Source organism: Thalassophryne amazonica, chromosome 4 (assembly GCF_902500255.1).
Source record: "Thalassophryne amazonica chromosome 4, fThaAma1.1, whole genome shotgun sequence".
Lineage (NCBI taxonomy): Eukaryota > Metazoa > Chordata > Actinopteri > Batrachoidiformes > Batrachoididae > Thalassophryne > Thalassophryne amazonica.
In genome coordinates, this window is record NC_047106.1 from 50,288,039 (window position 1) to 50,300,677 (window position 12,639).

Genomic DNA, 12,639 nt, shown 5'->3' on the forward strand with positions numbered 1-12,639 from the left:
TAACATTCATATAAATAAGCCCTCTGATCCCCTTAGCAAATCATTTATGCAAATTGTGGATGCTTTAGGATTCCAGCAATGCATTCAGGACCCAACACACATTAGTGGAAATACCCTGGATCTGGTTCTTGCACGTGGGTTTGCTGTCACAAATATTGACATGTTGCCTCTCGCATCTATAGTCTCTGACCATTCACTTATCAGGTTTACATTTACGCTGCCACGTTTAGTGGAACAACAACCTTGTCTACAACTGCAGCGTCGTATTAAACCCTCAACTATGACTGAACTTGAGGCCAGACTACCTGATATTTTAGCTTTGAATCTTTAGAATGCTAAATCAGTGGACAGCCTCGCGGATAGTCTAAATTTAACGCTTAAAACTACACTTGATAAGACTGCGCCTCCTCTTTTAAGGTCACGCCCTCCTAAGGCACAGTCACCTTGGTTCAATGATTATTTGCGTGACCTCAGGCAGAAGGCTAGAGGTTTGGAACGGAAATGGCGTTATTCCAAATTAGAGGGGTGATTCTTTAACTACAGGCACTATTGGCCTTGTAAATGTAATTTCCACCACACCATTGCCTTACAATATAAAGCGCCTTGGGGCAACTGTTTGTTGTGATTTGGCGCTATATACATGTGCTCTGATGTCACTGTTTATCTCCATAGAAACTACCCAAACAATCTTTCATACAAACTGTTTAGGGACATTACAGTGTTGTGGTGGAAATTACGGCAATAGTGTGGGACAACTACATTTTGTTTAAAAAAAATCACAACAGTTGTATGACACTGAATACCCCAATTATGTTTTGATTATTTTACTGATATTTTATTCAGAGATATTTTAAAACATTAGAAAAAACATTTCTTTACCATTCATTTTTATCATTGAAGATCAAAAGTCTGGGTGTGGGACAAGCACAAATGGCAATATTTGCATATAATGATGCTGAAAAAAGGTGAAAAAGTCATCATAGACTACTAGAACAAATTTCTTAACACACTTTCATTGTAAAGATAACTATAAAAGTGTGAAATGTCCCCTTTTTTCTGTTTTTCATACAATATGATCAAAGGACATAATAAGTGCCCGTAGTCTAAGAATCACCCAGAGGTGTTCTGCCTTGTGTGGCGGCATGCTATTTTAGATTATAAGCATGCACTACTGGCCATGAAGCGGACCTATTACTCTGATTTGATCAGTAAAAACAAACATAACTCAAAGTTTTTGTTTGACACGGTCGCATTTCTTATTCACGGGCAGCCACCTGTTAGTCGTTCTCCCTTTTCAGCACAGGATTTCTTGGATTATTTCGAGAAGAAAATAATAAATAAAAGATATTAGGCTGAGCATATCTCAGCACACCTTGGCCTAACCATTAAAACCTGCAATGGAGGTGGGCGCTACCATTGAGGTGTTACCTAGATTGACAAAATTTAATAGTATTTCATTGGGCGTGCTGACGAAACTTGTGGCATCTACAAAAAGCACCATCTGTTTATTTGATCCCATACCAACAAAATTGTTTAAGGACCTGTGGCCCACTCTTGGGCCGACTGTGCTGGAAATTATTAATCTGTCATTAACCTCTGGATCTGTTCCGAAATGTTTTCAATCAGCAGTGATTAAACCATTACTTAAGAAATCTAATCTTGACCCTAGTGTATTGAAAAATTACAGGCCGATATCAAATCTATCATTCTGTTCCAAAATTTTAGAAAAGGTGGTTTCACGGCAGCTCATAGACCACCTTACTGAGAATGATCTTTTAGAGCCGCTGCAGTCTGCTTTTAGGAAATATCACTCCACAGAGACAGCGCTCACTAAAGTTGCGAATGATCTTCTGCGAGCAATGGACTCAGACACCACTACGGTTTTGGTGTTGTTAGATCTCAGTGCTGCGTTTGATACTGTGGATCATCATATTTTGCTCAATAGGTTGGAGAATTTTTTGGGGATTACTGGAAATGCCCTTGCCTGGTTGACGTCATATCTGTCCAGTCCTTCTCAATGTGTCTTGTATAATGGCACTACCTCTGACCTTTCTGACATAAGATTTGGGGTTCCACAGGGATCTGTTTCTCCCTGTATGTGGCACCCCTTGGGCGTATACTGTGGAGTTTTGGGATTGCCTTTCATTGTTATGCTGATGATACTAAGTTGTACATGCCGATAACTGCAGGAAATCTCATTCCCATAAAATCCCTGGAGGACTGTCTTCTATCAGTGAGAAGGTGGATGTCTAGTAACTTCCTACTTTTAAACTTTTATAAGACTGAAATGATGGTTCTTGGTCCAGCGAGACATCGGTATCAGTTTGACCAGCTGGCGCTCAGCCTGGGTTCCTGTGTCATACATCATATGGACAAAATGAGGAACCTTGGGGTAATTTTTGATCCCACGTTGTCTTTTGACCTCCACATCAGGGATGTTACTAGGACTGCTTTTTTCCATCTGAGAAATATAGCGAGGATCCGCCCCATCCTGTCCATGGTTGATGCTGAGACCCTGATTCATGCTTTTGCTTCTTCTAGACTAGATTTTTGTAATGTTCTATTTTCAGGGTTACCACAGTCCAGCATTAGGGATCTTCAGCTGGTTCAGAACGCTGCCGCCAGACTTCTGACATGTAGCAGAAGGTCTGAACATATCACACCCATTTTGGCATCTTTGCACTGGCTCCCTGTCTCTGTGAGAACAGATTTTAAGGTTTTGTTATTGACTTATAAGGTTGTTCATGGACTGGCGCCATCTTATCTGGCTGATCTGGTGGAACTCTACGTGCCGGCCCGGGCTTTGCGGTCGCAGGATGCGGGACTTCTCTGTGTTCCCAGGGTGAAGAAGAAGTCAGCAGGTCAAAGAGCCTTTTCGTATCGTGCACCACCCTGTGGAACAGTCTTCCTGCGACTGAGGCAGTCTGAGTCTGTGGACATTTTTAAGTCAAGACTCAAAACCTATTTTTATTCTCTTTCTTATGGATAGTTTTTATTTTTATTTGTTTTATTCTTTTACTTCTGTTTTTATTTATGTATTTGAATTTTTTATTCATTTTTAATTATTTATTCAATTTTATGTTGACTTGTTTTATGTAAGGCGCCTTGAGACGGCTTTTGCTGTGATTTGGTGCACTATAAGCTAATTAAATTAAATTAAATTTATTTGGAAGAATTCAAACCCCAGAATGAAGAAAATATATTTAGAGGTGCCTAAAGAGTCAGGTGGTCTCGGACTGCCAAGCTTTATTTTCTATTATTGCTATTATTGGTCTGCAAACACTGTAAATTTTTTACATTGGGTATTTACATACAAAAATAAACAGGGCATAGAATGGGCAGAAATGGAATTACTAAGTAACCCACTACCTATACTCACCTCCCCACTGCCATATATTCATAAGATAGAAATAAGAAATCCAGTGGTTAAAGAGTTACTAAAAATTTGGCTCCAGTTCAGGAGACATTTCGGATTAAAACGGGCCAGTTGGTTTTTTACAGCAGCAAATAATCCCTTCTTCCCCCGTCTGTATTGGACAATGCATTTCAACATTGGCATGGTAAGGGATTGACATTTCTCAGTGACCTGTTTACAAATGACACATTCTCCTCATTTGAGACACTCAGGAAAGACCACAATTTATGCAACACTCATTTCTTTAGATATCTCCAAGTACGTAGTTTCACAAAGAAAGTGTTCTACTCGTTTTCTTAACTGGCCACCTAAAAGCCAATTAGACAGGATCTTGGAGCTCGAGCCCTTTGAGAAAAAAAACAGGTTTCGACAATATACACTTTGATAAGGTATCCTGGGAGAAAACTAATACTGCATGGGAGAGTAATTTGAGGGTGGTGCTCTCAGAGGAGGCGTGGAGGGACAGCCTTTCTCAAGTTCACCTCTTCATTGTGTGTACGCCACGGATTAATTCAATTTAAGGTACTTCATCGTCTCCACTACTCAAAGGACAATCTTGCCAGAATTTTTCTCACTACAAACTCTGCCTGCCCGAGATGCGGTAACAGCCCAGCTTCAGTGGGACATATGTTTTGGGCTTGTCCCTCTCTAAACAGTTACTGGGTCAGTATTTTTGAGGTATTCTCTCATATGTGCAAAAAGACCATAGTTCCAGATTTCCACACAGCCATTTTTGGCATAGCTCCCCGAATTGTGAGGTCACAAATTTACAGGCGAATGCTTTGGCATTTGCTTCATTACTTGCTCGTAGACTGATTCTTCTTAACTGGAAGGCAAAGAAACTCCCATCGTTTCTACAGTGGCTGAAGGAGGTGCTTTCCTTTCTGGGATATTTACATTTGTATTTTTTAGGTTGTTGTTGCTGTTGTTGGCATGTTATATATGTTCAGTTAAATGTGAAAATAGGAAAATAAAGTGTTTATAGCAGTGGCGGCTGGCCCATAGGGGGCGCTAGGGCGCTGCCCTCCTAGATGTGGAGGGGAAAAGTCATAATATATATATATATATATTTAAAAAGTATTATCAATGTCAGTTTTACTTAATAGTATGTGCCTACATGTAATATTAATGATTAAAACAACACTTCCTCCAACTGACTCTCATTCAACAGTGCATTTCCACTGACAGAAGCAGAGAACGTATCATTCCTCGTCTTGGGCGATCATTCAAAGCGCCCTTGAAGTGCAGCGAAATAACCAATTGTATGTAGTTGCTATGGAAAATTAATAAATATTTGGCAAATCAACATTGCCAACATTAATGGCTTTGGGGCGCCGGAATTTTAGCCCTTGCTACAAAAATGCAGGAACGTTAGATTACAGTCAGTGATACACGTGACGCTGCAGCTGCTGCTGTCAGTCAGGAAGAGATGATGGTGACGACGACGTTTGGGTTATATTTATTTATTTTATTTTGTCTCCGTGTGTTTTGCTGGAGTAAGTTGAAGAACTCTTCGGAGGTTTAAAACGGGACAAACTAATCAAATCAATGACACCAAAGTTTGGCGGGGATCCTTTTGGAGGCGCATGGAGGTGCGCACATCAGATCTTTCTCGTGGTTTAATGCCAGTTGCACATCCCGGTTGGAGGAGAGACGTTTTTCTGACTCGTTATAAACCGTGTCAGGCTTCATTCACACTGTCAGCGCGCACACGTCACGGAGGCTGCTGATCTGCGCTCTTTACTGCGGGGTGGAAAGGAGCGCATCCACCTCTGCCAGCTGCGGACTGACTCCTCTGGATCCTCTTCAGCTCAGGTGAGCTGACGAGCTGCTCGGATTTATTCCCGAATGTTGCTCCTGGTGTGGAAACGAGGATGAAAATTTAAGATAAAACGAATAAGTGATGTTTTTTTTGTTTGTTTGGGGTCACAGCTGTGATCTTTTTTTGGGACAGCAGACCAGTTATAATGGTAATAGGGGAGGTCGGGGCTGTTTGTAACAGTGTTTAAAGCTGCAGCCATGCTGGCATTTTGATTTCACTTTACACGTTATGAGGATCAGTTCACAGAAGTGAAATATTCTTTGGAGTATTCCACAGTCTAAAACAAATTATTTGCTCAGTTTAAAAACAAAACAAAACCCTAAAATAGCAATTTGCATGTTTTTTAAAGAAATTCTAACTCAGCCACTGAGTTCACACTTATAGTAAGACAAACCCAAGTTTAGCAACGCATTTAATTAAGTGGTTTTGTAAACTTAATTTGCTTTGTCCTCTACACTGTTAATTCATTTTAACCAGTTTAATTTAAAGGTTTTGGTGTTATTAGTTAGTCAAGTGATTTAAGTTTTTCAAGCTTCTTTAGTTTGCCTCCATTCCATTCAGTAATGTTCATGCAAAATATTACCTTAATTTTCTCTCGCTCTCTCTCTCTCTCTCTCTCTCACACACACACACACACACACACACACACACACACACACACACACACACACACACACACACACACACACACACACACACACACACACACACACAAACTTTCTCTCTCTCTCTCTCTGTGGTGTGAACATTGTAGTATGTACATAATGTTCTTTTGTCAATTGAAGAATTTTTCCATATTTTGAAAGAGTGTAAATTTGGTGATATTTTCTATTTTGTTAAGGTCGGTGTCATTGTGAACCCCAGGATCTGTTTGTCTGATGATAATGGCAGTGCAGTACAGTTTGGTGTACTATGTGTGTAATTGGTGTCAAATGGTGAAATGTTCTTTGCTCAAGAACTTGAGTGTTGTATTTGATACTGTTCCTTTCCAAAGTAGAAATGGGGCCTAATATAGCTGTAAACTTTATCTGTAAAACTGCTGATTTTGAGAAGGACATGAAATGATTATTGTGGAATTGTAGTAATTTTCCGACTGTTCACTTGAATGCCTGTACTGGACAAGGCAAGGGAATCTATTGGCACAGCAGCCCCACCAAGACTGTTTTTCACCAGCTGCCACTGGTTTATAGAGCTGCATGATATGTGTACTGCATAAATAGTGTATTGAAATTAAATTTTTTAACATTACGAGATATGTTTTTTTTTTTTTTTTTGAGCTGTAGGCCATAATTATCAAAATTTAAAAAATGAAACATTTTGTTTATTTGTAGTGAGTCTAGAATATCTAATAATCTGACTTTCTGAAATAATGTGAGCAAAAAAAAAAAAAAAAAAAAAAAAAAAAAAAGCTTGACCCGTAATTGGGGCAAGCAGGTATAGAAAATACGATATTCTAATTATATGAGATGCACCTGTAAGTCACAGCACCAATCTAGTAAAAAACAAACAAGCAAAAAACATACCACAATGTATACCCTAGAAAATGTGGAATATCAAATACATTTTAACTAAGAAGTCAGAAGGACATGGCACTGTGAGAGGGTATTGTGCTGTCTCGGATGGCCTGCTCTCCTGTGGCCTAGCACTGAAGCACTGGCGTGCTGGATCATGCTCAGGTAAGTGTGCCTCATGGCCACAGTAAGATTCAACCAAAATTATTTTGTCAATAAATATTGTCAAACTGTAATAAAATGCAGCTCACTCACCTATCTCCAAGTCATCTAGATCAGTCATACTGTCCAACATCGACTGGATCTCATGGTAGTCCAAAAGTACGTCCCTCAGTAACGTGAGGGATGACCTCACTTCCTGCAAGAACTCTGACCCCGTGACTCTATCAGGATCACTTCCTCCCTTCAGTGTCATCTCCACAAATCCTTTCACGGCTTCCGCAAATGTCCCGCCTCGCCGCTCGCTCAGCTCCATCACGCGATTGAGCAGTCTTTTCTTCTGACTGACCAGCCCACCAATTGCCTGGCCCACTGCTGACAGGCGGTACATGACCTTATCAGCCAATCGCTGAGATGATATTTGGTGAGGGACAGTGCTTGGCACTTGGGACTCTTGTTCTTCTTCAATGCTGCTAATCGACAGTGAATCAAGCTCCGCTGATGGGGGTTGGAGTAAAGAAGATAACCTGGGTGGGGGCAGCCAGAACCCATCTTCAATCCAGGAGACTCTGTGTGGAGAATGAGGCACGGGGCTGCTGTGGTGCTGCACCTCAGACACTAGAGTGGAGGAACCTCCAAGGATGGAGGAAGTGGATGAAGCAAAGCTCTCCTGGCTGACAGTTTTCTGCATGCTGGAGGCAGAATCCTGGCTGGACCTTCTGTGGGACAACTCACCCAGGGAAGCTGATATTGTTGGAGGTGGGGCACAATGAGGCGAATCAGCTGACTGAGCTCTGGTTAGACCTGCACAAAGCAAATATAGAATATAAATGTCAAATCTTCTATTAATTTATCTTAATTCACTTTAACAACTCTAAAACCAGACAGCGGTACAGATGTCTTCAGTGCAGAACATAAGGAACAAACGATGGAACTAGGCAGAAGCAGGGATTTTTAGGAGACTGATATCAATATATATGTTGATACAAAAATGGCAGTTTTGTTATCAAATGCTTATGACAATGTAATGTAATTGAGGCTTGATGTTTTAAAGTTTAAACATGAGCGTTATTATAAATAACTCTAAATGTAATCAAGAACCAACAAATGAGCTGCTATCACAGTGCCTTCAGTCGGATTGGCAATCTCCGTGTCACATTGCTCAGCATTTGCATGAAACAATTTTCTTGTCTATTTTGGTCCCACCTAGCTGGCAGCATAGTGACCACTTGTATCTTGTCTCTGTAAAACTCCCACGCTGAAATAAATGGTGACACCGATATGCAGTGGTGGGCACAGTTCCGCTAACCGCTAATTAGCGAAGCTAACATTTATGTTAGCTGATTAGCTTTTCGGCTAACTTTGAAAACCATTGGTGGACCAATTAACTTCCTCTAAATTTAGTTCTGACTACTTTTAGACCGCTAACATATTTTTGCAGACATAGTGAATAAAGCTTAACAGTTGAACACACTTGTAAAGCCTGAAATCATACATTTTAGTGCGTCCCTGTTATGTGTTTTTGTGGCGGACAGACAGCCATGAGAGGCAGAGCTCAATCCTCTGGCAGCAGAGGAGAGCTGACTACCAGAGAGAAAGGAAGAGGGGGAGGAAAAAAATAAAAGATCATTTATTTTCACACAATACAGACTTTAAGACGTATCATGTAAAATAAGTTTCCTGTCATCAGTGGCTGGTCATCATATGTAAAAAAAAAAACAAAAAACAAACAACACACAAGTTACTGTAACGTGTGTTGGTTTTTACAAATAAATCTGTGTTTGTAAATATGTCATTTTTTATTTCTAAAAAAAGGCAATTTGAAAACTGAAAATTTTGTTTGTTAAGTGATTCAGCACTTTTAGCGAATGTGTGGCAATGAACACTGCCATCCAGTAGATGGCAGTGTTCATGACAGTGTGAATACCACAGTGGCAGTATGAATTTTCCCATAATGCTTTTCGGCATGTGTGTCTGTAAAATGCTAAAACCTTCAAAATTAGTGCATCACTTTAAAACTAAAACATATAGCTGATATTTTCACTTTGTAAAATGACAGAGGTGATGTTAATTTCAATAACTTGTTTAAAAATTTAACCATAAGTCAAAACTGTCTTGCTGTGCATGACTCCTGTGATATGTCTGCAAGTCTGTAAGGCTGTGAAAATAAATGTTTTGGGGTTTTTTTTTATTGCTACCCTTCCTTTTGCTCTGATCACCAGGTCTCTTTTGCTGAGAGAAGGCTGATCTGAGACAGAAGCACTGGCTCGTTGTTGTGTCAGTAGCTACCAGTGTACTAGAGTCAATACTAAAAGTTATCAGTTTAGCTGTAACTTCTGCTAAATTTTATAGGGGTTTATTGGTTTAGCTTTATAAAAGTTAACTTTTCAGTTAGTGGATTAACAGTTATTGAAGCTAACTTTTTGGTTAGCTGTGCCCACCACTGCCGATGTGTTTGTGAATGCCTCATCTCAGCCAAACGATATTGGACAGACTTTACATAATGAGCTCACAAATTAGATTTTTTTTAGAATTTTGCAGCAAATCACAGTGAAGGAACTATAAATACAATTTAGCAGAGATCACATGACAAACACACACACCATTGTGTGGAACACATGACAAGAACAGCTTGATTCAAGCTGGTTGCCTAAACTTACTCATGCTTGCAGACTGGTATTTGGTACGGCCCAATTTCACGTTGAGATGCATTGAAGAGTTTAAACCATAAATAATATTTCCAGACTTCACTACCAAAACTTTTTATCATTTAACATCAAAACATAACAAAAAACAGTATACTTTAATAAAATTATCATTTCAATCTTCCTGAAGTTCCTTCTAAAATATATAATCTGTGTGTGCAATGTATAATACCTGTTTTTTTTCTATTAGCAGACGATACCATGTATTTTAGAAGTAATTCAAGGTAAATGTCAATTTGATTGTATTGAAGAATTCTCCAATCATATCCTTCCTGTGGTTGATGATCAAAGTTAATACTTTTCACTTTGAACTGGTGGTGGTAATGCACCATGGGGACATATCCACCACAAGAAAATACCACGGTGGCACAATTGGTTAGCGTGCTTGCTTCCCAAACAGAAGGATCCCAGCTCAAGGGCACCTGTGCCCCATTCTACAGCTGGAGTTATGTCAGCTGCAAAAAAATTGTGTTAAATCCACATACCAATCCATACTGGATCTGCTATGGTGACCTCAAGTAAGAACTTCAGCAGCCAGAAAAAGAAATTAAAACAGTGATTCTTAAAATGAAGAAAGAAAGAAAACTCACATAGGATTTTCAGAAAAAAGGGAGAAAAGTCTGAAGAAGAATGTACTTTTTTTTTTTTTTTTTTTTTTTTTAGCATTTTAAATTTTTGTCATTATTTTTAACAGCGGTCCGGAATGTTTTTTAAAACTCTTCCAAAGGATGTGTGTGATTTTGAACAGAAACTACCAATAAATTTCTCCAAACACCCATAAATGTAATCTTCACCTGTGCTGTCTGATTTGGCTGTATCAGTTTCCTGGTCCAATGAAATGGCTCGTTTTGGTTGTAACCCCGCCCCTGCCCAACATCTTGTGCTGCTGAGGCGTCTCTCTCTTCTGAAACCGGAAAGCTGTGTGGCACACTGAAGGCCGGCTGACCGGCCTGCCAGCCAATCATCACCATGTTCCCGTAGGTAGAGCGGATTGATGACACACAGGGCGCCACTAGTGGAAGTCAGCTAGTGAAACAAACACAGAATTACAATGTGTGACTCCGTGCAATACAACCTGGATGTGAAAATATATGTGCAAAAATGCAGACGTGCAGACATGCAGCAGTGTACCTGTATTGAGCACATGACAGTTTTCAGCTCTCTGCTGGTCATTTCATCCATAGGCACGTCAGCCATCATGCACAACCATGTTTCTGCAGGAGAGAGGTGCCACAAAAAAAAAAAAAAGTTCTGACTGATGAGAACGATATTTGTTCAAACAATGTTTTTAGGAGTCATTTGTTCCCTGACCAACAGCATTTAAAGGGGTCATTTTGGATTTGTTCTTGAAAAACCTCAAAGTCACAAAATTCTATGATTGTGCATACACTGCCCAAACCCAGGCCTAACAGGTGGTTTTCTGCTTTAAACAGCTCTCACTTGGCAGAGTTTGACATCGTTTTGCAAAATAACGGAATGAGTTACAACTTGGTGCATACGTGAGGTGACTGAGAAGTTTTGAGCCTGATGCAGTAAAAGCTGAGCGGGGTACTCCATCTTTTCCGTTCTGTGAATGTGTTGCGAATGTTCCGTTCTCAAGAATGTGTGAAGTTTTGACTCACTGGGTGTAATGTTGAGAAATGTTGATTTCTCAGAATGCAAATGATGGCGACCACTCCATAGTTTTTCTGGGTAATGCTCAAAACTCCAAGCGGTTCAAATCTGCAGCAACTAGTCCCCCTGCCAAGCAGGCACACCACTCGATTAACATCGGGAAAACGCTTTGCCCCCAGAGCTCACTGGACCCCCAGCTATGTCTGCCACACCTGTGTTTGGCTCAAGTTGGCCTGTGGCAGGCCCAGCACGACTCAGTGTCACTCTGGTTAAATTTCCTGTGCACTGTGTCCTCAACTCTTGAAATCTTGGAGTGATTATTTTTTTGTCCTGTGCTCAGCACAAAAACCAGATGCCGATTTGCAATGAGCCGCCTACAGCCAAGCAAGAGATGGCCAACTGGTGCACGATAAAAAATGTCACAAGTTCAACAGACATGTCACGACATGCTGATCTCTACCAAGCAGCATGCCAACCTGTAAATGGGACATACAGGAGGTACTGCTCAGGAAATCATGGCTCCAAACTCGCCCAAATGTGAGAGCTGCACACAGCTAGCATGCAGTCTGCTGGACACACCCACACAGCGTGTGTATGAGGGAGATAATGGAATGCGAGAGAGGGTATAAAAGCAAGGGCTCATTCACATTTAAAACAACACACACACATAATCAGGTTGTATCTTCGAGATTTTTTTCCTCACAGGATGCATCACCTCAAAGTCACTCCATCATATTTGGCCACAATGCCTAATATTCCTCTGTCAAGGTGTGTCTTTGCCGCAGTTTGCTGTTTGGGTGGTTGGTTGTTAAGAGGATGTCTTAAAAGCACATAAATAGATTTCAAGGAAATTTGATAGAAAGGTTGGACTTAGGTGGAAAAAGACTTCAATAAACTGTGGTGCAGAATCAGGAAATGGCTTTCACCTTTCATATTAGGTCTTTGTTCCTGATTATTTTGGCTCTGCTCATCTTTGATTACAAATCTTTTGATCCTACTCCTACCTTACTCTTTTAGTCTTCATCTTAGGTTCATATTCTATCTGTAAAAGCCCAGCTCTTTGATCCTTATCAAGAAGAGAATTTAGCTTTTGATCCTTGACACTTAAATCTGATTCCGTTCATCCTGATTACAGGATCAAAACAATCCAGATCCAAGCTCAGAGATGAATATCCAAATTCAACAATTAGGACCAAGGCCACGACCAAAGATGGGTGATAAGGGTTGGAGACTGGTATCAAAGAAGACCTAACAGACTCAAATGTCAGCAATGAGGTTCAACAAATGTTAGAGAAGAGCTAGATGGAATGAAAAAGAGATCAAAGTAAAACATCAACAGAGGACCGCTGGACCTGGCAAGATGTACATCCTCAAGTTAAGACAACTGTTGACTATACTATCATAAATACGTAC

The 12,639-nt window shown here is 40.2% G+C and overlaps 1 protein-coding gene across 2 annotated transcripts in view; it reads right to left on the reverse strand.

The window, feature by feature from the left end:
- Positions 1–12,639, reverse strand: part of rinl (Ras and Rab interactor-like) — a 39,399-nt gene that overhangs the window by 11,774 nt on the left and 14,986 nt on the right. For both annotated transcript variants that reach the window (XM_034167857.1, XM_034167856.1), the window contains 3 exons: positions 10,744–10,826; positions 10,407–10,638; positions 7,004–7,711 (listed from right to left, as the gene is read on the reverse strand). In XM_034167857.1, coding sequence (XP_034023748.1) covers positions 7,004–7,711; positions 10,407–10,638; positions 10,744–10,826 — 1,023 coding nt within the window. The remainder of the gene's footprint in view (positions 1–7,003; positions 7,712–10,406; positions 10,639–10,743; positions 10,827–12,639) is intronic.